This window comes from Gobius niger (genome assembly GCF_951799975.1).
Source record: "Gobius niger genome assembly, chromosome: 8".
In the NCBI taxonomy this organism is placed as follows: Eukaryota; Metazoa; Chordata; class Actinopteri; order Gobiiformes; family Gobiidae; genus Gobius; species Gobius niger.
Genome location: NC_136859.1, coordinates 12,790,878 through 12,815,427, shown reverse-complemented (window position 1 = coordinate 12,815,427; position 24,550 = coordinate 12,790,878). Strand labels below are relative to the sequence as shown.

At 40.3% G+C, this 24,550-nt stretch overlaps 3 protein-coding genes across 3 annotated transcripts in view; 1 reads left to right on the top strand and 2 right to left on the bottom strand.

Moving 5' to 3' along the window:
• Positions 1–57: 57 nt before the first annotated feature.
• Positions 58–4,149, bottom strand: rnf115a (ring finger protein 115a). Its single transcript, XM_079562364.1, has 9 exons — positions 3,991–4,149; positions 2,932–2,990; positions 2,559–2,613; positions 2,205–2,488; positions 2,020–2,088; positions 1,879–1,951; positions 1,708–1,801; positions 1,085–1,200; positions 58–989 (listed from the first exon to the last, which is right to left on the bottom strand). Exons 1-9 carry the CDS (start codon positions 4,066–4,068, stop codon positions 873–875), a joined length of 945 nt encoding a protein of 314 aa, XP_079418490.1. The 5' UTR covers positions 4,069–4,149; the 3' UTR covers positions 58–872.
• Positions 4,150–4,151: 2 nt separating this feature from the next.
• On the top strand, positions 4,152–11,365 carry polr3c (polymerase (RNA) III (DNA directed) polypeptide C). Its single transcript, XM_079562363.1, has 13 exons — positions 4,152–4,282; positions 5,609–5,795; positions 5,891–6,155; positions 7,656–7,933; positions 8,002–8,106; positions 8,822–8,995; positions 9,072–9,123; positions 9,279–9,339; positions 9,414–9,564; positions 9,683–9,784; positions 9,864–9,913; positions 10,021–10,170; positions 11,173–11,365. Exons 2-13 carry the CDS (start codon positions 5,649–5,651, stop codon positions 11,252–11,254), a joined length of 1,617 nt encoding a protein of 538 aa, XP_079418489.1. The 5' UTR covers positions 4,152–4,282; positions 5,609–5,648; the 3' UTR covers positions 11,255–11,365.
• A 112-nt stretch (positions 11,366–11,477) lies between these two features.
• Positions 11,478–24,550, bottom strand: part of itga10 (integrin, alpha 10) — a 41,098-nt gene continuing 28,025 nt past the window's right edge. Inside the window, exons 9-30 of the mRNA XM_079562289.1 lie at positions 24,000–24,165; positions 22,603–22,676; positions 22,375–22,519; positions 22,146–22,294; positions 21,802–21,945; positions 20,007–20,213; positions 19,795–19,925; positions 19,445–19,611; positions 18,355–18,497; positions 18,042–18,152; positions 17,873–17,958; positions 17,641–17,782; positions 17,477–17,569; positions 17,312–17,388; positions 17,146–17,235; positions 16,332–16,416; positions 16,148–16,261; positions 15,977–16,084; positions 14,741–14,854; positions 14,574–14,669; positions 14,373–14,486; positions 11,478–11,732 (exon numbers count right to left, since the gene is read on the bottom strand). Coding sequence (XP_079418415.1) covers positions 11,679–11,732; positions 14,373–14,486; positions 14,574–14,669; positions 14,741–14,854; positions 15,977–16,084; positions 16,148–16,261; positions 16,332–16,416; positions 17,146–17,235; positions 17,312–17,388; positions 17,477–17,569; positions 17,641–17,782; positions 17,873–17,958; positions 18,042–18,152; positions 18,355–18,497; positions 19,445–19,611; positions 19,795–19,925; positions 20,007–20,213; positions 21,802–21,945; positions 22,146–22,294; positions 22,375–22,519; positions 22,603–22,676; positions 24,000–24,165 — 2,610 coding nt within the window. The 3' untranslated portion in view covers positions 11,478–11,678. The remainder of the gene's footprint in view (positions 11,733–14,372; positions 14,487–14,573; positions 14,670–14,740; positions 14,855–15,976; positions 16,085–16,147; positions 16,262–16,331; positions 16,417–17,145; positions 17,236–17,311; positions 17,389–17,476; positions 17,570–17,640; positions 17,783–17,872; positions 17,959–18,041; positions 18,153–18,354; positions 18,498–19,444; positions 19,612–19,794; positions 19,926–20,006; positions 20,214–21,801; positions 21,946–22,145; positions 22,295–22,374; positions 22,520–22,602; positions 22,677–23,999; positions 24,166–24,550) is intronic.

Sequence of the window (24,550 nt, the reverse complement as noted above, 5' to 3'; positions counted from 1 at the left end):
GGAAATATGAGTCTTGTAATGTTTTTGTAATTTATTATTACATCATAGACCTTTTTCATATAATATATTTAATATACAGTTTAATAACCAGTTAATTCACATTTGTGTCTCCATTCTTGACATTATTTTCTTTGCAAATCAGTTGTTTTCCTAATTGTATTTATATTATAAAAGTGATAAAAATGTTAAACAAAAAGTGATAAACAAAAGGAATAGATCCAACAGAGGGACGATGTAATATATACACCACGAGGGAATCTGTGGGCAAAATGGGCGTGCTCCACACGCTTCACAATAACAAAAATCATACATTTGTCATGAACATTTTACTGACAAAAATCTTAAAAGTAGTCCCTTGATTTTATTTGATTTCAAATTCAGAAATCAAAACATCTGGAGGGAAAGATGAATCCAGTGTTAAAACTCGTAATGAACTTTTTTGTTCCATGTTGTTTGATTTTTAAATCCTTTGTAAACATCTTTATTGGCTTCACATAATGTCTAACAAAAAAAGACATCCAATTTTCCTTTACAGCATAGTCTAGTGAATCTTGGGCAAAATAATGCGGATCATCATAGTCTTTGTCTTTGCGTTTTGAAGCTTATTGATGTGCTTCAGATGACACTGAAGAGGAATTTAATAATGTGGAGAAGAGACAGGCTTTATCTGACCGTTTCTTACCAAAATGAAAGAAGGCTAAAAGGAAATAATACAGCCTGTCTGAAAAGGAATCAGGAAACGGAATTAAAATATGTAAAAAAAATGACAAAATAAGAGACCAAGGTGATGACGATTCGGCAGAAGGAGAGAATGGTGAGATGACTCTTGCTTGATGATGAATGAGGGAAATGGGCAGGAGATGTGGGGAAGATCAAAAAGACCATCTCTCCTGTGTGCGGGGGTCCGTGGACTGAGAGGGGGATTCTGAGGGGGACTGGCTGCTGTCATCTCCGTTCAAACTCTTCCTACAAACTGGACACGTGTCGTGCTGTGTGGGGCAACAGAGCAACATTTGGATCACCGGAGGAATCACAAACTGCACAATATTAAAACTCACAGCCATCCTTATGTCACAAAACTTACCATTTCCAACCATGGTACTATACAATCCGAATGAAAAAAGTGGTTACAGGGCAGCTGCCTGACAGGCTCTCCTGCAGCAAAGTCCTCTTTGCACACTGGGCATTCCATACAGCAATCTACAGACAGGTATCATTTCAGTGAGACATGCAAAATAAACATTTAAATCAGAGTTTATATTTATACATAGTGGTAAATGATTACATGACACAAAACATACACATTTTCATCAGGTACAGCAAGCCACTCTTCCAGTGATTCGCCAGATTCTTACACTGGATGCCCTTCCTGTCACAACCCGCTGTAGCCTGCAGTGACCTTGCAGTTCCTAGACCGCTTAACCCACTGATCCATGATTAAATAAAGGACTTTTATGCTACAGACTTTTATTGTTTCTCTACTCGACACAAGTTGTCCCACAAGCAAGTCTTAGCTCACTTTTCCTTGAATGTTCAGCCCTGTCCTTGAAGAGCACGGGTCACCGTTTACGATTTCCCCGGACCATTGATGCACTCACCCGCATTCGTTTTTCATGGATTTATAGCTAACATTTACTGTAACTAAAAAGTCCAAAAATCCACTCTGACAAAATCCATTTGTCAGAGTGATACATGGAAAAAGCTGACCTGCTTGTTCCTGAGTTATGTTGACGGTAGGAAGAGATGAGATCTTCTCTTTCTCTGCTGGTGGGGGACCAGTGTTTTCCAACTGACCTAGTAACTGGGTAACACATGGAACAGTCAGTTTTTCTGATATAAATGTTTGTGCATATCAGTTTCAAAGTAAAAGACATTTACCTGTGTTATAACTGCATCTAACCCTCCTTGTCCCCAGGCATAGTCCCCTGGATTAGAGTGCAGCATCCCTGTCCTTAAAGACAACATCAACTTAGAAGAAATGTGACAAAGCTGTGAAATGCAAGTGGAATGATAACTTACCATGACAGAGGAGAAGACCCAGGAACTCCGGAGTTTGCAAACAAACCAGCAAGAAACTGCTGGACAATACTGCAGGACAAAACAAAGCAGAAAGGTCTTTAGGATTAGGTCACTAATTTTTCACGTGTCTGAGGGACTGCACAGACCTATCAGGGCAGCTGAACAGTAGTAAAAGTGTAACTTACCCCTCTACAGCTGGGGAGCGGTCAGGCCGGCTGCTTCCTCTGGATCTGTATCTCCTCTGACTGTGCAGACGAGGGGGACGACCAGGACCCCAGTGGTCTCCAGAACCCAGCAGCCCTCCCATGGGCCCCCCTAGACCGGCTGGGACCGACCCCCCGAAAGGTCCTGTCCCCAAACCCCCGAGGTCACCTAGGCTGCCCAGACGGCCCCCAGGTAACCGCGGCTCTGAGTCGGGACTGTCGCTGTCTGTCGTGAACGGCCGCTCCACCAACAGCAGATGCCATAGCTACAGCAGCGGATGGAGAACCGGTTATTGGGGTAAAATATTTGTTATTTTTATAACTTTTAGACCATACCTCTGCAAACTGTGAGGCTGTGTCATCTACACTGTTTGGACCACCTTCAAGGAGGCTGAGAAAAACAGGGGGATAGTATTATTATTCTAACGTATATTATAACAGTGGCATGTGCAGTGAATTCATTGTGATTATTAGATCCAACATTACGTTTATTAATCTTTATCAAGAAAAGCAACTAATTATATTAGGACTGAGTATTTTTGTTTACAGTTTTCAAGGAAATCATAAATTTGATTTTATAGTTCTTATTTTTCGCCAAAGAATCAGTTATTAAATAGTTATTTGATGATTTTTATCAAATATGACTATGAAATAACACATGCTCTATGTAATATAACATTTTATCACTCTTAATAATGTGTTTCCATACCTGGAGTCTTCTGTTACTTCCTCAATAAAACCAGAATCACATCTTGGGCAGATAAATTCCTAGCAAAAGAGAAAATCTGGTCAAATTCTCTTACTAAAGGGCATTTAATACAACCGCACAGTGGACAAAAATGCAATACTTTCATACTCATAAATATAAAAGGGAAAAGTTAACATTTTCAAACAAACAATACTGAAATATAGACCAATCAGTGAATGGTTATTAAGTACAATGTGAAAGACGTATTATGACATCACTGCTGGAGTCTGTTGTTAAATAATATCTATGACTGTATGATAATAATAGAAACAACTGGAAGCTTAGAGTGACATGAATGTAGGAAGAGCCAGTCTGCCAACCACACCTTCAAGTGCACACTTCTGACACAGATTTAGGAAACCACCCAGCAAAGCACAGCTGGAGGAAACTCAAGTCTCTCTGTCTGGTTACTTTAAGCACAATTAACAACACAGTGTGATTGCTGCGGGTAAATAATCTTCAATATGAACTCTGGAGATGTCATTACTATAGCCCACTGCTCTGGTAAATTCCGTATTTGTTTGTTTGTTGTGAATACATTAAACTGAAAGTGAAATTGCATGGCTCCCAAAATCCCCTGAATTCCTATAACCATAGCTTGGCAGAAATGTGAAAACGAAAGGACCATGCGATCTCAATGATTAGCTTTAATTTTTTCGGACTAGGTGACATAAACACAGAGATATAGCTTTGTTGTTTACAATCAGCTGTTAGATTTGTTGTGCACATCCTATCTGAAGCTGTCAGGGCTCGTATGGCCAAACTGGAGCTTAATCTACACTGTCAGGAACACGTCAGTCTCACAAGACCCCGCAGTAAATTTGAGCTCACCACTGAAAACATCCACGCTTGTCATAAGTTAATTTAGAGAGTTGACAACAAATGCTGCTAATGCTAACATAGGGCTAGCTCGGCTATAGCTGTAGCAAGCCAGCAAAAACAAACGTTACACCGCTGACAACCGCTCAATCACACACGGCGTTTGTAAAGAAAACAAGGGGAGAAAACGTGTCGGCTTACCGGGAGTTTGGGATTTACTTCCCCCTTACAACAGTGGCAGAAAAACCGATGCGGAGGAACAGCCGCAGCCTCCGCCATCTTCCCCAGGCAGGCCGAGCACAGCAGCACAAACAGCGGACTGAGCAGGCTGACGTCGGTCCTCCACAGACTCAGCGCTGGGACCGCCTCTGGCCCGACATGCACCGCAGCGCGAGTGCTAATGCTAATGCTAATGCTAATGCTAACAGTGTTGTGGTTGTGAGAGTAGCATGGGTTTCAGGAGTCAGAGGATCGTTGCGTTTTTTATTTAAAGGTTAGTGGAACATTACATGAAAAGTGATGCTAAATGGCTTTGCTGTCTGTATGTTTATCTAGTTATTCAGTTAAGTTTATATGTGTTATGTTATGATGTGTTATTGTGAATAACACTGACAGCTGCAGTAAGTTTGGAAAGAAAGTGTTTATCATGAATTCTCGTTGTCTTATAATAGATATATGGCATCATAAGGAGAAAACCAACCGGCACCTTTTTCAATTTTCAGTTTTTGCGCCAAATTCATCTCATCATTCAGCCTCTTAACCCTCACCTGACATTTTCTCCAGTTTGGCTTTACCCAAATCTAAAAGCTTTATGGTAAAAAAAAAAAAAAAAGGTGTCAAAATAGCACCAAAAAGAACAACAGAAAAGGGATGAAAACAAGGATGAAAATGCAACAAAAGAGCAGCAAAAATTATGAAAAGATGTGATGGAAAAAAGTTTAAATAGTGACGTCAATGCAAGGAAAAAGCTCCATTTAGATGAGTTTTGTAGGTCTTAGCTTTTAAATGAGGCATTACACTGGCCTTTAGGCTCTTGCATGCACTTGGTTCAATGAACAAGCCATCGTTTTTCCATACTGATTTATGTTCTTACCTGAGCTTAGACGAGTTGATACGTATCTGTCTGGTCTTTGTGCGTGCCCGTGGAAGAGCGTGGTAGCTTCCAACTTCACCCCTGTGTGGAGCTATAGGAATATGCTGGGAGAGGCCAAATGCTAACAACATCTTTGGTCTTTTTGCGTGACTGAGTGCACGCATTAAGACCATACAGGTACATGTCAACTCGTCTAAGCTCAGGTAAGAACATATCTCAGTATGTAAAAAACGGTGGCCTGTTCCTGTGTAAACTTTCACCTATAGCTTTATATGGGAAATTGTAATCCTCAAAATGCATTTTCCTCATATTATGGCAACAATATGTCCAAGTAAGTAGCACCTACAGACTTCAAATGTTCCTGTTAATCTATTTCCTAGCCTGATTTATTGAGTTTTGAATTTGAAAAAACAAGGCGACAGATTATTTTAAAATTCCCAAATTCCCTTTGAAAAAGTATAACTAATATGTCAACAAAATAAAACCATACATTTAAACCTGGCTCGATTGATTAGTCAAATTTTGTCGCTTGTAGGCACTTGTAGGTATGAAAAGACCTTATTCTTGCAATACCATTTATCTTTCTTTTGAAGTCTGAATTTAAAAGGTTTCCCTATTCACCTGCAGTGTCTCGCCTTAAGCTCTTACTGTGATTTTAATGAAAAATGCTCAAAATGCTTCAGACTTTTCTTTTTCTTTTCCAAGATTTTTAGCCTCACCTCAGAGTTTTGTCTACAACGCTCTTGGGGTCTGTGCATTTGGCAAGATGACAGCCAATGAAGCGCGGCTGTGTGGTCTTCTGTTGCGGGAGCACTTTGGGGAGGTGGTGGAGAAAGTGGGGACTCACCTGCTCAGAAACGGACAACAGAGTTTGAGGGCCATCGCACATGAGACAGGGATGCCACTGGACCAGGTATACCACATCTGAAAATGACCTGCTCTTTGTGTGACCACTCCGATTGTAGTCCCCCATAATGCCCTATAACCCCTCTGTTATTTGTCTTTTAGGTGAAGAAGTCGTTGTGTGTCCTGGTGCAACAAGGGGCCTGTGTGTTCAGCTCTGGACGTAAAGGTCCTGGGAGCCCCGCAGAGTTCCTTGCTAACGGAGATCGCATCCTCAGAATCCTGCGCTACCCACGTTACATTTACACAGCCAAAACTCTGTATGGAGACACCGGGGAGCTCATCATAGAAGAACTACTCCAGAGAGGGCACCTGACAATGAGTGAGACCGTTAAGACTGTAGCTGACCGTCTCACACAGAATATGGAAGGTCAGAGCAATAGCATTTATTTTTTTAATAAATGTTGCATAGAGGTTCCTTGTATCGTTTACTCCCAAAAGTGACTGGAGCTACCACTACAGAAACCCTGACTACTTCAAGGGATATTTCAAGATTTTTGACATAGGGCCTTCCTAGTTATCCAGAGTGTTGTTGATTTCTGGAGATATATTTTTATCTTATTCTTGCAGTCCTTATATTTGAAGAGTTTAGTGGTGCTAGGCTAGTGCTGGGCTAGCACATGTCTATGGTAGCTGGGGGTTGTCCTCCAAACCTCCATATCTGATTTGTAGAAAGCTCCTTTGTGAATTCCACGTGTAGTAATGCCGGCCGCAGGTAAACAAACTACTGTAGATCCGGTAACCGAGCAGATCACTCCGCCGCTGCGTAGCTTACAACCAGGAAGCTGATGCTGCTCAAATATAAGTTCTTTTAAATGCAAAATGGTTATATTAATAAAAAATTCAGTCAACACAGACATTTCTATCAGTAGTCTGGTGTTATAAGTGATTTGCCTCAGGTGCACTGCGCTTGGGTCAGACTGTTTTTAATTCAGGCTACTAGTTACCATAGACTTGCACTAGTTTAGCACTAGCCTAGCACCACTGAACTCTTCAAATATAAGGACTGCATGAATTTAAAAAATATATGTATCTCCAGAAAACAAAACACTCTGGATAACTAGGAAATGAGGCCCTCTGTCAAAAATAAGCAGTGGTGGAAAGAGTACAGAACATGTGTACTCAATTACATGGCAAAGATTTTACTCAATTACAAGTACAACTGTAAAAATGTGCTAAAGTAAGAGTACTAGTTACTTTTCGACGCGATTTTAGTCACTTCTTAGACCAGTCTTTTACACCAAAACAGACAAGCGAAAATAGTTGCAATGTTTTAATAAAGTTATTTGCTCATAAAGCTTATTAGTAACTTTACTCTTCATAGTGAACTGGTCTGAATCTTTTATGTCTGAGAGAGAAAGGAGGAAAAGAGCAGAAACTCCCGACAATAAAAAGTGCATTTAGTACTGTACTCGGCAACAGACATAATTTCAGATGTAGGGAATTGCAATTACATGAGTGCAATTACAAGAAAAAATACATACGGAAAAATGTACTCAAAAAATCACCAAAATAATCTACTCTATTACAGTAACGTGAGTAGATCGTTACTTTCCACCACTGTCTATAAGTTACTGTCAGAAGGAAGACATTAACCTTTTACCCCCCCACCTTCACAGAGTGCATTTTCTCCAGTACGGCTTTATCCCGTTTTCGTTATATTTGTGTCTCGTTTTTGTAGCTGTTTTGAAGAAGCTTTTTGATTTGCGTAATGCCAAACTAGAGAAAATGTGGTCAGTTCAGGTGGGGGTTAAGAGGTTTGAACTTAATTGCTTTAATACTGTATGCTACCTGCTTCCTGTCATACTGATGTAGTCATATCTTATTGAAGTACCTTAAATATATTTTTTATTTCTGATCTGCTTTTTAGAGGGTCAGAGCATGGATTACAGCGAAGTGTCATCAGCCTTCTCAAAGTTGGTTGAAACCCATTTTCTTCAGCGCTGCCCTCCAGTGGGTGTAGAAAAAAACGCAGCTTCACCCGACAATCCCCCTGCTCCAGTCACCACGACCTCTTCATCTGCAGAGACTTACCCAGACTGTTACCAGGTGCCTCATGTGACGCTGCTGGGACGAGGGAAACGCCCGCTCTGCACCGACGATGGAGAAGAGCAGAGAAACGCCAAAAAGGCCAAAATGGATACACAAGTATGTTCTGATGTTGAATGTCTGATGTTTAATAGCTTGGCCAAGTAACACTTTTCGTTCATGTTCAGGCGCACGGCGATGAGGGCATTTACTGGCAGGTGAATTTTGAGAGGTTTCATCTCCACTTCAGAGACCAGACCATCATCAGTGCTGTAGCCAACAAGTTAGACCAGGTAAATCCTTTGCTATTGTTTATTTGCTGTCTGCTTTCTCTGCAAATAAATGTGTTCTAGACAGATAGTGAATAGCTCACTTACTGGAGAAAACAAATGACTCAAAGCTTGAAAAGTGGTTGAATCATAAGAGATGCATCTTTGTCACTCCAGCTGTTTCCAGTCTTGATATTGATACGTTTTCTGTATCTGTCAATAACTGATCCCACTACAGAAACTTACAATAAAGTGATCATCAAACTGATTCAAAATAGTCAAAATATTTTGAAATATTCACATTTAACAATGGCCAGTAATTAATCTTTTAACCTCTTAACTCCCAGCTGAACCAAGCGCATTTTCTTCATGTTGGCTTCTTCTAAAAAAATTAGATGTAAACGAGTATGAAAAATGCAACAAAAAAGTTACACAAATGCATTAGAACAGTTACACAAAAACGCAACAAACGCATGGTAAAAACATGACAAAAACATGTCAGAAATGCAACAAAAATGGGGCAAAAATGCAACAAAAGTGACAATAAAAACGTGGTATTAGCTTTCAAACGAGGCCCATAGGCTGTGAACTCTCCAGACGAGGCACTTTTAGATTTGGGTGAAGCTGAACATGGAGAAATGTGCTCAGTTAAGGCGGGGGTTATTGGTCGTCCAATCCTCAACCTGCGTCGGTGTCCCCGCTCAGACTCATATTTTACTGCTCTCTGATTTGTGTCCAGACGAGCAGTGAGATCGTGCGGACGATGCTCAGGATGAGTGAGGTGACGACTGCGCCGACAGCCGCCTGTACGAAGCCGCTTTCAGCCAATGAGATCTTCAGATCACTCCCATCGAACTACAACATCCTCAGACAAATCCTAGACCAGTACCTCACTCTTCTAGTTGATGACCCGGTAATGTTTTCAGCAAGACTCTGCGATACTTTATTATGTGTCATGTGAGCAAATGTTAGACATGTTTTTTATACAGATGGAGTTTGTGGGAAAAGCTGGTGAGAGCGGAGGAGGGATGTTTGTCGTCAGTATCCTTCATTTGTCTATAGTAGTATTGATCTATAATGTTTCTTGATAAAGGCATCTATAACATCATCTCACTTTCTGTGGAATGAGGATCTGAAACATCCTTTTTGGGAAAACTATGTCCAGGATCAGTTGATTTTCTTGACCGAACTCTCAGATTTGCACAGAGCTCTGTCCAATTTGGCACGAGCAACTCTTGAATCCGTTGTACAAGAAAGGTACACAAAATATGCATAATAAAGATCTAAATTACATTGCTGTCCTTGATTATTATTTTAATCGTTGTGTCTAGATTTGGATCTCGGTCTGCACGCATCTTTCGTCTGCTGTTGAGGACACGTCATCTTGAGCAAAAGCAGGTGGAAGATTTTGCCATGATTCCTGCTAAAGAGGCAAAGGACATGCTCTACACACTGCTGTCGGAAAACCTCGTCCAACTCCAGGTTAGCAGCTCTGTTTTCACTTACTTGCTTTTGCTTACAGTTAAATTATTCACTCACTTTTGAGCAATTGAATAAAACCTATTTGTTGTTTTCATATTTGTTTTTTATATTTTAATAGGAAGTCCCAAAAACTCCAGATTATGCTCCTTCTCGTACGTTCTACCTTTACACGGTCAACCAGCTACCGACTGCGAGGATGCTCCTGCAGAACTGCTACAAGGTCAAATATTTGTCTCTCAATGTTTGATTTATGCAGACGATTGCAGCTTTCTAATTAGATTTTTTCCATTGGTTTTCAGACAGTGGGAAACCTGATAGAAAGACGTTTGTTTGAAACTAAAGAAAGCAAGTAAGTCCACCCTGAACAAAATCTCCTTTCACAAATACACATTCATTCGTTTCAACTATCTGAAGTTCTTGAGTCTGTGTAAGTTTATGCTCTGTATTATTTGACAGACGTTTGCTGGAGAAATCTCAGAGAATAGAAGCCATCCTTGCGTCGCTCCAGGCCAGCGGAGCCGAGCCAGAGCAGCTCACGGAGGTGGAAGAGATGATCACTGCGCCCGAGAAACAACAGCTGGACTCTTTACGACTCCACGTCAACAAGTAAATGCAGCTACAGGACAATCTGAGGGGCTCGAGTTACATTTTGGGAACAATTGGGTTTTAGAGTAAATCTAATGGAAGTTTGTTATAAGCTCTATTGACTAGAGAAATATTACAGAAATATTCACAATAATTTTAGACTGAATGATGTGATTTTAGACGATTTTAATATGTGATGTTTCATTGCAAATTTCTTGGCAAAAAAGTCTTGGAGGAGATTTATTTTTTTATTGTTATTTATTATTTATAATATATTATTGAGGTAGAAAAAGGTTAAATCATCGACTGGACTGGGTTTTGGTAAAGTTAAGGATGTTTCGCTTCTAGTCATAGAAGCTTCTTGCTAGCTCTTTCGGTCATAAAAGACACTAATACTAAGCGCGTCGTAACCAAAAGAGCGAGGAAGAAGCTTTTATGACTAGAAGCGAAACGTCCTCAACTTTACCCAAACCCAATCCAGTCGATGATTTAACCTTTTTCTTCGATGGATACTCCCTGGATGAATAAGAACCTTCACAAACATATATTATTCAGGGTTTCTTCAAGTAGCATCAAGTAAATTTTAATACCATTTTAATGCCTAAATACTATATTGTTAATGCCACAAATGCGTTAAAAAAGTAAGATTTGTAAACATTCCATCAAACAGGGGAATAAAGGGAAATGTTATTTAAAACTAAATTGGAAATAGGAAACCTTTGAGCAAGAGTGTAAAACTGAGAACTCAGAACTGCAGCAGAATTAAGACCATAGTTTTTGTCTAAAGAAAAATTGTATATATTTTTTAATGCCACTTTGAATTTAATGCTTTAAATGCTTCTTAATGACTTTTAATGGATAAACAGTTTGTGTGTTTTCCTATTTTGAACATTTAGTCAAGATGTAAGACAAGTTAACTGTCTTATATATCAGTGTCTGTTCCATAGCTCTTGTGCCCATTTGACTCTCCACACTTTATGTATTAAGCCTTCAAATTGATCTAGATGTTTGTGCTTAACGCAGGTTGGACACGGCAGAAAACCAGGTGGACGACACCATCTTCCTACTAGAATCCTACATCAACACCACCTGCATCCCAACCTGAAGACCAACACTCACTGAACTCATAGTACGCACTAGATTTACAACAGAAAACACTCAAATGAAAGTATATGTTATGGTTTGTACATTTGACGAATTTAAGTTGGAATAAAATCGGAAATATCACATTTGTTGGTTTTTCTTTTCAAAAACAACTTTCAGGACAAGAATATGAACGGAAAAAGCAACAATGGGAACACACATTTTTTAAATAAAAACATGTTGCTTTATTAAAAGTGTATTTCTTCTTAAAATTACAAAAGTTTATGTACATTAAGTGCCCCAAACCCTTCCAAAACGGGGTTGTGCATATTGTGTAAACTCTCCGGATGCTGCCTTTGGTCGCGCTGACCTGATGTGCAGTCCTGTCTCTGGGCAGCTCTGGAGTAAAGATCCTTCGTGTGCAACAATGATCTCTGCGACGAGCTTCAATCCTCCTGGTTCTCGTCCTCTTCCCTTTGTTTCCGCGTAAAGAATCCCAGCTACAGAGAGAGGGCACAGTCGACGTTAGGTTCGAAGTTCAAAGACAGATTTACTGTTTGCTGTGGCCACACTTTACTTTACAGCACAGTAATAACTTTTAACAGGGTGGAGTTGGCATGCTAAAAGAGATAATGCATTTCACAGCCCTGTTTCCATGTTGTTCACAAGAAAACACACCGTCTTTCCTGGTATTCAACTGTCTTAAAGTTTTACATATTACCATGAAATAAACCAGGAATGTGTGTTAGGGCCCGACCAATGTGGGTTTTTCGGATCCAATACTGGAAAAGTGAAAAGGGTTGGCATGGCCGATATATAAGCTGATATATTAAGTAATCTCATTTAAAGTAAATTTTATCTCTCAGCCTATAGATAAACTTTTATTTTTATAGTAATGGAGTCAATAATAGAAATATATAGAAAAATATCTAATAGAGGTCGACCGATGCCGATAATGCACCGCTGATATTTTTGTCCAAATTTAAAAAAAATATCTGGCCTATAATTCTTTGCATGAAGCTTCTTGACATGTCAGTGTTGAACTGTGACAGTAGGGGGCGCTGTTTGATAAGACATTCATATTTAGTAGGTACTTCAGAGGGAGCTTGTTTGAAAGACAAAAATCAGTAGATTCCGAAATAAAAAGTCTAAGTATGTCTTTATCTCTGATGGTTCCAAAATTGTACGCAAAAGTCTGCAACATAAAATATATACCACAATCGGCCAATATTGTAAAACACCCAAATATTTGTATTTATTTATTTAACTACATAACCCCCACATGAACCAAGCACATTTTCTCCAGTTTGGCTTTACCCAAATCTAATAGCAAAAGAACGTGTCAAAAGAGTGAACAATAACACACACAAAAAAAACGTAAAAACATGACTAAAGAGTGATGAAAAAGCAACAACAAAAAAAGCGACAATAATATGATGAAGATGCAACTAAAGTGACACAAATGAGATGAAAAAGTGACAAAAACACGTCAAAAAAGAGAAGTTTTTAGATTTGGGTAAAATTGAACTGGAGAAAATGCGCTTGGTGAAGAATAGACTGCACTTTGCCCTTCTTTGCTTCTTTAAAAAGATTCTTGTGTTAAAACTCCCTAAGGTTTTGTATGATGTACTTGTATTCAGTTGCTCCATACATAGGTTTAACACAAGACACGCAGTAAATGGTCATTTTACTCTTCCATCATGTAAAACCAAGACTGGGCAGAAGGCTGTTATGTTCAGAGGAATGAAATCCTGGAACTCTCTGCCTAAAGACATTTCTAACATTGCAGACATAAACATTTTTAAAAAGACTCTGTTGTCACACTGCAACAAATGTAATATGTTGTAATTGTGTATTTATATTTTTATGCTGTTGTGATCTGTGATCATTGTATGAAAATGTGATTTTATAATCTGGACCCCAGGAAGACTAGCCATTGTCAAGGGCAATGGCTAATGGGGATCTTAATAAACAAACAAACAAACAAGCTTGGTTAAAGGCGGGAGGTAAGAGGTTAAAAGGATCAATGTATTTACAAAAAGTACAATACGCTTAAAATGCAGGATTATAGCTAAAGCTAATTTCCATCCTTTGTCCCTAACCGGATCAGGCCCGGCTCCACACCATATACCACTCACTCAGCAAAGCAACAATCAGTCGTCAAACATCTATTTAGCACATACACCCATGCACTCACTCACACAGTCCTACACACCCTCTTAAAACCGCACCCATCACCCACTTCCAACCAGCCTACCCATACCCACACACTTCCAACCCGCACCCAGCCCCCGACCCCCACCCACCAACCAACCCAGTCTCCTAAAAATGTAATACTGTAATTGTGCACAACTTCAAATCATACCAACGCCGCCCAAGAAGTGACTTCCTGTTGCGACCCAACACAACAAAATAAAAACACCATCTTATTCACTTTAAATGTGTGTATTTAATAATATTCTTGTAATGTTGCAAGTACTGGCTAAACTAATCAACGAGACGAGCTGTGTGCTTTTATTTTGGCGTGCTGGATCGAAACAGGAAGTCACCTCTTGTGCGGCATTGTTATGATTTGAAGTTATGCACAGTCAATTCCAATAATAAAAGGTCACTTCTAACATACCCTCTCATACTACACATCATATTTCTTTGCCAGAGTTTAGTGTATGCCAGGTTGAGTGGGCAGTTTTGATTGTCCAATAACCATGACTTGAGGTGTTTTGTGAACGAGCTGATTGTAGGCATCTGTCTAATGCTCGTTGGTAATATGGTATTCCAAGTTTGAGAGGCACGGTAGGATAACACTGCCTGTCCAAAGGCACTTTTTCGCAATGAAATAGTACAATCACCTCTGGAACTTGCTCTTGTTGATCTGCTCTGATTATTTTTAATAAACAAATAAATAATATTGGCCCGATGTATCGTTCTGGCCCTAGTGTGTGCATCTTGTTTCCATGTAATTACCACAAATTACCATGTCACTTTCAACGTGTGAAGTCGATACAGAGAGATTAAATTGTGTTACTCTCAAACTGTAACAGTAACTTAACAAAAAAAAGTTCTGAGCAAAAAAAACGTACTTGAAATGAGCAAATGCAAGCAAACAAGTCAAAACTCAATGATATTTTCCACGAACTTACCTTCCATAGTATAAATGTAATGAGAGCCAGTAGTAGTAAACCTCCAATGATGCTACCAATCAGTATCCACAGTGAGATGGGAATGGCCCTCCCTTTCAGCACTTCCAGAACAGTCTACAAAGACAAAAATAAACCAACATAGGCTCCTATTTCCATAAACAAAAATAGAAAATAAATAAATAAAAATGATGTGGGCTTCACCTCTCTCCAGACGGTTCCCGTGCCCAAAGTGATGAGGTTAGTTTCCTGAGCAGCGACGTTGTATGCGCCTATTATTCTTGCTGATTTGTACTTTGCCTACAGAATGAATCATGGGAGAATGAAATGCAAGCGTGGGAGGTTGGTAAATACAAACACCAGGGTCTTACGTTTCTGAAAAAGTCGTCGTGAACTCTGCGGCTGACTCGGATGACTGCAGCCTGTCCTCTCAAGAGCTGCTGGACCTCACAGGTGACCTCAGTGCACCACGACCTGCTGCAGTTCTACAGGAAGAAAAGAAAAACGTTACTGAAGCCTCTCGGAGCAGTCGTACTTCATACCAGTGGTTCTCAACTTGTGTAGCTCTGGGACACACCGCCATTCGATCATGACAAGGTGCGACCCACAAAAATATCAAAATTGTTCCAGTTTGACCTTGTTCTAGTGCAGCTTGTCATCACCCCAGGATGACAAGCCGTGACCCAAAACAGAATTAAATTTGTTATTTTCTCTAGTTCAGCTTTACCAAATCTAAAGACTTTTCTGAGTTCTACGAATCAGCTGTGTTTGAACGTGCCCAGATCTCGTTTAAAGACGCTAGGAGATCGGGCGTTTAGTGTGGCTGCACCCAAACTCTGGAACAGTCTCCCTCAAAACGTCAGAGCTGCTCCAAACTTAGAAACTTTTAAGACTGCCCTTAAAACACATCTGTTTCAGTAGTTTGCGTTGGTGTTCAATTCAAGTTGAGCGGCATTTTGACTCTATTGTGTGTTTCTCTTGTTCTTTTATCGTTTATATCGTGTCTGACCTGTATGTGACGCACTTTGGGCACCCAGTGTTGTTGTAATTGTGCAATACAAATAAAGTTGACATTGACATTGACACTGGAGCTTACAGCCTATAAGCCAGTTACACACCTCATTTGAAAGCTAAGACCGACAAAAACTCATCAAAACAAATCCTTCTCGTCACATTTTTGCTGTTGCATTTTTATCCTCGTTTTCACTTCATTTTTGTTACTTTTCGGTTGCTCTATTGTGGCTTTTTTGTTGCATTTTCAACACTTTTTCGTCACTTTTTTGTCACTTTTTCATCTATTTTTTTCCCTCACGTTTTTGTCACTCTTTTGACACTTTTTTCAAGAAGATTTTAGATTTGGGTAAAGCCAACCTACAGAGAGGGGGTTAGGAGGTTAATAAGTCTAAAAAGCGGAAATCATGATTAAAAACAATCAAATAACATTACTATTACTAGACTTGGGTAGCATCTCTATACTTTTTCAGAAGATAAATAAAGCTATTAAATAAATGAGCAACAACGAAGCCTGTAACCCACAGATCCTGGACCCACTTTTGGTTACCTGACCAGTAGTTGAGAACCACAGCTTTATGCTTTTAGGGCCTCACCAGTATGTCATTTTGAATCATGTCCTCTGGATGAAGCGGCCGGACGTCTCTTTGTCTGGCTTTTAGTTGAGCCAGATTGTTGAGGACACTGCAGTTTACCCCAGTGGCCTATGGGACACTTTGGTTAATATTTTATGTATGATATAGACTATAGAACTGAACTGTACTTACATTATATGAAGAGACATCAGTGACTGTCATAAAAACTCTGTCCTCGGCCGCCACCGACGGGAGGTTCAGCTTCAACTCCAAGTTACTCACAGAATAGCAGCCCAGATTCTGCACCTGTACACAGACATCATGATTGTAAAGAAACTTGCCTGTTAATAAGATTCTGTTTAGTTTGAAGGAATACCCTGAGATGTGTGTAGAACTCTGGTCCGATGGCCTCAGACACAGAGCGAGTGGGATGGACCTCATAACGGTGCAGATTAGAATCACTGTATTTGACAAAGACAATGTGAAACATACACAACATATACAGATAGAAAAAGCCATCCTGAACTGAGAACATTTTCACCAGTCTGCCATAAACCAAATCTAAAAGCTTGGGGGAAAAAAGCATTAAAATAGCGCCAAAAACAAGGAGGAAACTCACCAAAAATGTGACAAAAAAGCGACAAATAAAAGTGGAAAAAAAAGAGACGAAAATGCAACAAAAAAGTGACAAAAACATGATGAAAACACGACAAAAAAGCCTAAAAAACGAGACAAAAACATGCTGGAAAAGCGACAAAGCTAAAAAAAAAAAGACTACCGCACGTCAAGAACACTAGAAAAGTGCAACAAAAGAGCATCAAAAACGTGCCAGAAAAGCACCAAAACTATGGCAGTTAGTGACATTAAACGTGATGAAACACAATAATTAAGCAATGAAAAAAGCAATGAAAAAGCAACAAAAATACAACAAAAAAGTAACAAAAACACTATGAAAACATGAAAAAAAAGCCTTAAAAAATTAGACAAAAACATGCTGGAAAAGCGACAAAATCCAACAAAAACTGAGACTAAAACGCTACTCAAATATGACAAAAACACGGTGACAATGTGACAAAAAAGTTCCGATCACTTTTGTCGATCTTGTAGTTTTTTTGATTTGGGTAAAGCCATACTGGAGAAAATGCGCTCGGTTCAGGCGGGGGGTAAGAGGTTAAAGAGCCTTGTCTTACCTGCTGACAAACAGATCGGGTTCATACTGAACGAAACTCAGCAGCTGAACACTGTTGTCGGCCAAAGTTTCCTCCTTTTCGATGCTGTCACTGTGAGCAAACAGCTGTTCACTTGTGGTCTCTTTACAAATAATGTTCATATATGTGTAATAGAGCAGAGCTGTACCTGGATGCAAAAAGTTTCATCTGAACTCGACTGTGCAGTGAAGTGCAGCTGAACTCAAACTCCAGCATGAAATTGACCTATAATCACATATGAATAAACCGTTGGAACAAATGCTGTAATATTGTATTGTATGATTGGATTAAAACTGTGTAACGACAAATATACCTTTGACTGGGAGCGAAACACTGGGTAGCTGACATTACAGGAGTGGCTGTTGGATGTTAGAGCCGTGCACTCAATTTTAAGAAAAGCGTCCTCCTGAGAAAAGCACCAAGAGTAAACCTTTGCATGCATATTAATGTACAGTAACGTAATCTTGTGTCATTTACTCTGATGCTGAGGCTGGAGAAGTGCAGGTTGCGTGAGTAATGCAGAGTCAGGCTGGTGTTGTAGGCGTTTTCAAGTCTGTTCTCCAGCTGGACCTCAACTGCCATACGCCGGCGAGGACTGCGGATCACGTACGGCTTCTGTCTGTAAAGAAGACAGAACTTAATCAATCTCACATAAATCATGTATTTAGATTGTAAAATGTAGAGTTCCATGCTGAAAACGCATTAATACCTCGTCCCTGTAACGTCCATACGAGCATTCAGCACCAGATCTGTGGTGCAAACGTCATCCTCCCCACAGTCTTTAAAGAACGGAATCTGGGCATGAAAACAATTAACATTAAGAATAAAACAAAACAAGAAGGTTTGGCTCATGTAAGTCGCAGAACCACTTGTCTCACATGTTTCTTGAGCGTCGTTGGCCAGCCTTCATCCAGGACAGGGCCGCTCTCAGTGTCATTGATCTTGAAGCGCAGGGTGAAGCTAATAGGACGAATGTAGTCTGCAGTGTCCTGTAAAACATGAGAAGTGTTTTTACAATTGTATAAAAAATTATTAAAGGTCCCTTTATTCTGAAAAGTCAAAAATATCGTAGTTCTACGTAACAATTATTCGGTTGCTGGAAGAACAAATGAGCCTTTTCAAAGCAACTCGTCCTGTCCCTTATTGTGCCAATGATGTAATATAAGCCACAATAATTAAACAAATGCTCACATAGACATGGAAAGGCAGTTTGTAGCAGAGCTTCTCGTCTGTTTGAACTCGAACCGACGTCTGTGTTTGCCTGTGGGAGCTTTCATCAAACAGAGCGCGAGCCGAGAGCTTTCTGTCGTCCAGCATGGCACTGATCCACAGGTCTGTGAGAGAAACGTCAGACAAACATGCATAATTATCCAAAGAATCGAAGAGAATCGAAGAGAATTTGCAAAGGTTTTATAGTTTTGACTCAAGAAATATTACTTAAACTTAAACTACAAAGACCTGTTTGAACATTAAAGGAACAGGCCACCGTTTTTCCATACTGAGATATGTTCCTACCTGAGCTTAGACGAGTTGATGTGTACCTGTCTGGTCTTTACACGTGCCCTCAGTCACACAAACAGAGCACAGAGGCCGTTAGCAAAAGCCTCTCCTCCTCTCCTCTATGGAGCCAAACATGGTGAAGTTAGAAGCAACCAAGCTCTTCCACGTTGTCCCTATTTAAATACGGTTACGTGAAGAGTTACACAATCCAAGTATACTTACACAAAATTAAAACATGTAGATTTTCTAAGCGGATAAAAAGGAGAACTATATATATATGTAAGGCGTAATAATACCTTAGGAGCACTTCGACTTTACCGCACAGACGTCGAAGTGCTTCTGTTGTTATTACACCTTACAATATAGTTCTCCTTTCTATCAACATATTTTCATTTTGTGTAACTATACTTGGATCGTGTAAACACTCACATAACCATATTTAAATAGAGCTTGGTCGCTTCTAACTTCACCCTGTTTGGCCCCATAAAGTAGAGGAGGAGAGGCTTTTGCTAACGCCCTCTGTGCTCTGTTTGCGTGGCTGAGGGCACGCGTTAAGACCAGACAGGTACACATCAACTCGTCTAAGCTCAGGTAAGAACGTATCTCAGTATGGAAAAACGATGGCCGATTCCTTTTTAGTCATGATTACATTACATATAAATAACATCACAGTGTAAGATAACATTCAAATGTAATGTTAATATAAAGCTTCTGTACATCTCAAGTAGCTATACTTTAGCATTAAAAGAACAGTGTGGTATAAAATACATATTAGAAGTACCAAAGCTGTTGCTCTGTGATCCAGGAGAGCGGGAAACAGCAGTGAAGCAGGCTGTGGCGTTAAGACAGGCCGAGTCCCTGCCTCCTCTTTGGCATGTTTTCTGAATGACGTTAATCGAATGTGGCTGGAAGGACAGGCTCACGTTGATCTGCACAATGCTGCGGGAGCTGGAAACAGAAGTCATATATTTATCAAAAATCCTAGATCCATTACACATGTTCTGGTGGAAAGAATTTAGGCACCCATAAAGTTAGACAAAGGGCATATTTTTTTAGGATTAGTCCAGAATGACTAGTTCTTAAAAATGTTTTACTTTTATTGATTCCCACTGACACCTTTCTGAAACTCACCTCAGCAATACGGCGTTTCCATGTGCGCCCACCGCCAGGTCAATCAGCTCATCCCCATCCAAGTCTAAACGTGCACTGATGCTGCGGCCGAAATACTGAAGAGACGGGGAAATCGCTGACGCCGCAATACGCTACGAACACAGACGGATTTGATGAGGATTGCACTAATTTGCTGGTTATAGAAATGTATCTGATGAGTATTATCTGCGTACCTGTTTGTAATTGTGCTCGATGTAAATACCTCGTCCATGGAAGACATAGATGGCCCCGCTGTGGTCGTCCTCCAGCGGGGCGCCCACCAGCAGATCCGTGAGCCCATCGTGGTTCAGGTCTGGAGCCGAGGCCAGAGCGTACCCAAACCTGGCATCCTGGGACCGGTCCTCAGCTTTCAGAGTGCCATTGGCCACAAACACGTCCTCCTGGAGATAGAAATGCACTTTATGTTTCTGTATTGAGATCCTGAATGTCACCGTGAGCAGGTACACATAAATAAGGTAAGGTGAACTTTATGAGCTTAAGTTTAGGTTAAAGAGGGGCTGTTAGGCTTTTTTGCAGGTATTTGGTTATAATGTCAAACATACCTTTTTCACTATCTTATACTTGGTTAGAAAAATGCAATATTCATGTAGAACAGTTGAAACAAAATATCTAGCAGTTTCCCCTCCCACCCCCCTCCTCATGCTCCAACCAACTGCTCGGCCCGTGTGGATGGATTGATACTATGGCAAATGATTTTACTTAAAGTGCATATGACACATGAGAAACATTTTTTGTTAAAACATGGTTAACACAATTATTTTTAAGATTTTGCTAAAGATTGTACCCAGCTTTCTTTAGTTTGACCATTTGTGTGATGTTTATAGTTTCACTTCCTTATTGGACACCGACAGGAAGTGACATTGATGACGGCAAACAATTTTAAACTGTTGCCGTGCCGACCATATTAAGTCAATGGAAATTAATGAGTCAAACTGCTATATGTTTGACTCATGCTGTATGTTTCCGGGTCCGCAGATGTGCGAGAAACTACAAAAAACTCTTTAATACCACAATCAATATTTCTGAAGCTCAACAGAGAGTTACTGAACATACTTATTTATCAGGCCTATTAACAAAAAATGCTGTACCTACTGCTATAAAAGTAATAATTACCAAAAATCGGTACATCCGGGTTAGTGGAGAAGAATGCTAACGGCGCAGCAGCTACGCTAACCCTGGTAGTAGTGACTTTAGTAAATATTACTTTTTTAGCAGTAGGTGCGGCATTTTTGGCTAGTGAGTGAGAAATAAGTAGGTTCAGTAACTCTTGAGTTTCAGAAATATTGATGGTTGTTTTTAAGAGGTTTTTTTTAATGTTTTTTTCCTCGCATATTTGCCGGTCGCAGAAGTCGTGACGTCACACTTAACAAACGTATGTAACTTTATCTTTATCTATGTCACTTCCTGTCAGTAGCTTAAAAATTCAATAAAAATAACTTTTCTGCCTAACATTTCTTCATTAAAATTGCTGCTTCACTGAACTAAAATGATAATTATGCAACTGGTGTTATCCTGCAAAATAGTCATATTTTCAGAAGCATTAAAACCTGTCATATGCACTTTAACAATGACAGGGTTTAGACAGCAAGAGTTCGAGAGGAGAGGAAAGCATCTCAGTGGGAGTTTTTTGGGATCTGCGCTGCCATGCTGTTAAGAATAACCTCTGGGGAAGATTTAAAGATTACTCAAAGAGAGTAGAAAGGGAGAACAACATGGTAAAATGCTCTTAAAAGTCGATCTTGCACTAACAACCCCCTTTAAGGCTTAGTGACTATTAGGAAAGTTTTACCCAGCAGCCAGTGACATAGGGTTGGTCTGTGACAGAAGCAGTGAGCCACTACAGTGCAGTTCCCAGGGACCGATATGTAAATTATAAGCCAAGATCGTGGCCAGGGGTATTTAAAGGAAACCTCTTAAAATGGGGAGAGCATGAGAGCTGCACACAGAGTTTCTCCGCCCGAGTCTTACCCCGCTGACTGTGTAGATGTACACTCTTCCTGCCTCTTTGTTTCCAGAGCCAAGGAACATTGGAGCAGCAACCAGAAGGACGTCAGTGATGCCATCCTGGTCAACATCCAAGCCACACACTTCACTGCCGTAGTATGAGCCGATCTGCAAACAGAGAGGTGCTACTTCACAAGAGGCCAGTAGGTGGAGTACTTTAGTCAGCATGTGAGTGTTTGACAGGTTTAGACAGGAACATGGTTAGTCAATGTGCCATAAATGTCAAACATGCTGTACCTAAGGGCCATCGACTTAACAATAACCACACATAAAGCCTATTTCAATACTAGCAAAGATTCATTCATTACCTGTTCTCCATTGAGCGCCTGAACAATATTGACGTCTCCATCATCGCTCAGTTCAAAGAGGATGACTTTGCCTTTATGTTTAAAACGAGGAGCTCCGGCAATGTACAGCCTTCTCCAGTCGCCCACTACCACTGACGAGACGGTGTAGCCTGAACACAGCATTTAAATAAGCGAAAACATAGGTTAGAACTGTCTAAACCACAGCGATCGAACGATGAGTGGCTCTTACCCAAATACGCAGCATGATTCTTGAGCTCCAGGGGAAACTCGCTCTCAAAGGCTTCTCTGGGGGGTATGATGCGTCCGTTAATGCCCTCCTTTAGCACTCCCCCGTCCCAGTCGTATGCCCCCACCATCCCAAACAGAATCCCATCCTGTGAGAGATGCAGAAATTATTAAGTAAAATAACAAATATAGACACTGTTGGCTTGGAAATGAACATTGCAGTGGTACTTACATCCAGGGTGTGTGTGGAAAAGCCGATTTGAGACATCTCCATGTGAAAGGAGCTCTGGTTGTACCCCAGTGTACCTAAAATGTGGGTGAAAGAATATCAGATCTCAACATCTACACAACCAGAGGAATTCTTTGCCTTTTCATATAGTCTCAAAGATGCCCTCCCGGTGAAGGTCCTGATATTTACACAGCGATTCCATGGTGACTGTCTATAATAATAAACTGCCCAGATCATACATAAACCAGCATTTTTCATGTTGTTCGTAGTTTGTTATGCGCTCTACACCATGAATTTACAGGTGTATCAAGCAAAGTGTGGAAAATAGAAACTTGTACATTTAATTTCAGTCATGTTTATTCGTTCAGTCATCCTCTGCTGCTGCTAACAGCCCTGACAGCAGTTAGGTGCAGCCTAGGTGTGGTGCATCCTTGCTTGTTAATTGCAGGGCTGCCAATGCAACACAGGCAGACAGACATCCACTCTCAGAGTCACTGACCGGAGTCGGTTTAGAGTCACCAGTTCTCCACTACAGTGTCTTTAAACAGCAGTGGGACGGGGAAACTCTATTTAGAAATTGTACGAAAGCTGGCCCACAAGGCTTTCAGATGAACAACACATGAAAATGCTTACGCTTACTATGAGGTTGTTTCCTATTGCTTAAAAAAATGCTTGCTTTGTTATGTGGATCTACAGCACAGTATTTGTTTTGCTTACCCGTTGAGCAGGGCTGGGTATGGTACCGTCATTTAAATGTACTTTGACGATACTTAGTTTTCGATACCGATACTTATACGAACATATTTGTCATCTAGAAACAGAAAACAGTCCTACCCTTGGGTACTAGGTATCTGTATGTTATCGGGAACATTTTTTTATATATTTTTTAATTATGTTATTATTAAACTGACACCAAAATAAGAAAAAAAGTTGTCTCAAGATACTAAGTTTTGCTATCTGGTGTGTCCTGAGACAGGACGTTCCATTTCTCTACATGGTGAATAATGACCGGTACCACATTACAGCACACAAGCCATTCTTTATATGTGTCCGTCTACCATTTCAGCTTTGAATGCATCACTGTCAAAGAAAATGTTCAGTTCTTAAACAGATAATAAAGCGTTTTGAATCTATGCCCCATCTCCACCACAGAATCATCCATAACTGTCTTTCTTCTTTTTCACCATTTTTGGTTTTCAACTCCCAGAGGAGATGTTTTCCCCTCAAAAGAAATCCATAATTCTCTCCCTTCAGTGCTTTGCTAATGTCTATACCTGTCTTGCAGCAAGTCTAAGCATCAAGCATTATCCATTTAATAAACCGTTCTTCCCACATTACTCACTATGTAAGTCCCTCCTGGTTGAAATAAAACCTGTGAGGCATCATTCATCACGACATACCTTCCAGAGTAAAGATGCGGTCTCCCAGTGCATCCACAATGTCATTCAGAGCTGCTTCATCTGTCACATTGAAAAAGTATTTGTCATCAGGATCAGTGGCGATGTACTTTATCTCGTTGATAAAAGTCTCGGGGTCCTGCTGCCGACGGATGTAATGTCCCAGAACCTGTGCACAGTATGCAGTGATTAGAGGAGGGTGATGATATTGTCTCAAGTTTACTCATAATTCAAACATATGCATAATCAAAACATATTCAATCACACTGCCTGGCCAAACAGAACTTACCACCTGGATTTAACTAACTGTTGGTCAAGTCTAGGTTCAGCAACACAATGCACCAAAAGGATGAGATCAGCTGAACATACTGAATGACCAGGTTATCATCAATGGATTTCTGCTTCCCTGATGGCACGGGCATATTCCAAGATAACAATGCCAGGATTCATCAGGCTCATATTGTTTTTTTTACACATGGATTGACGACTGCAGAGTCTAGATCTTAACCCCATTGAGAATCTTTGGGATGTGCTGGAGGACGCTTTGCGCAGTG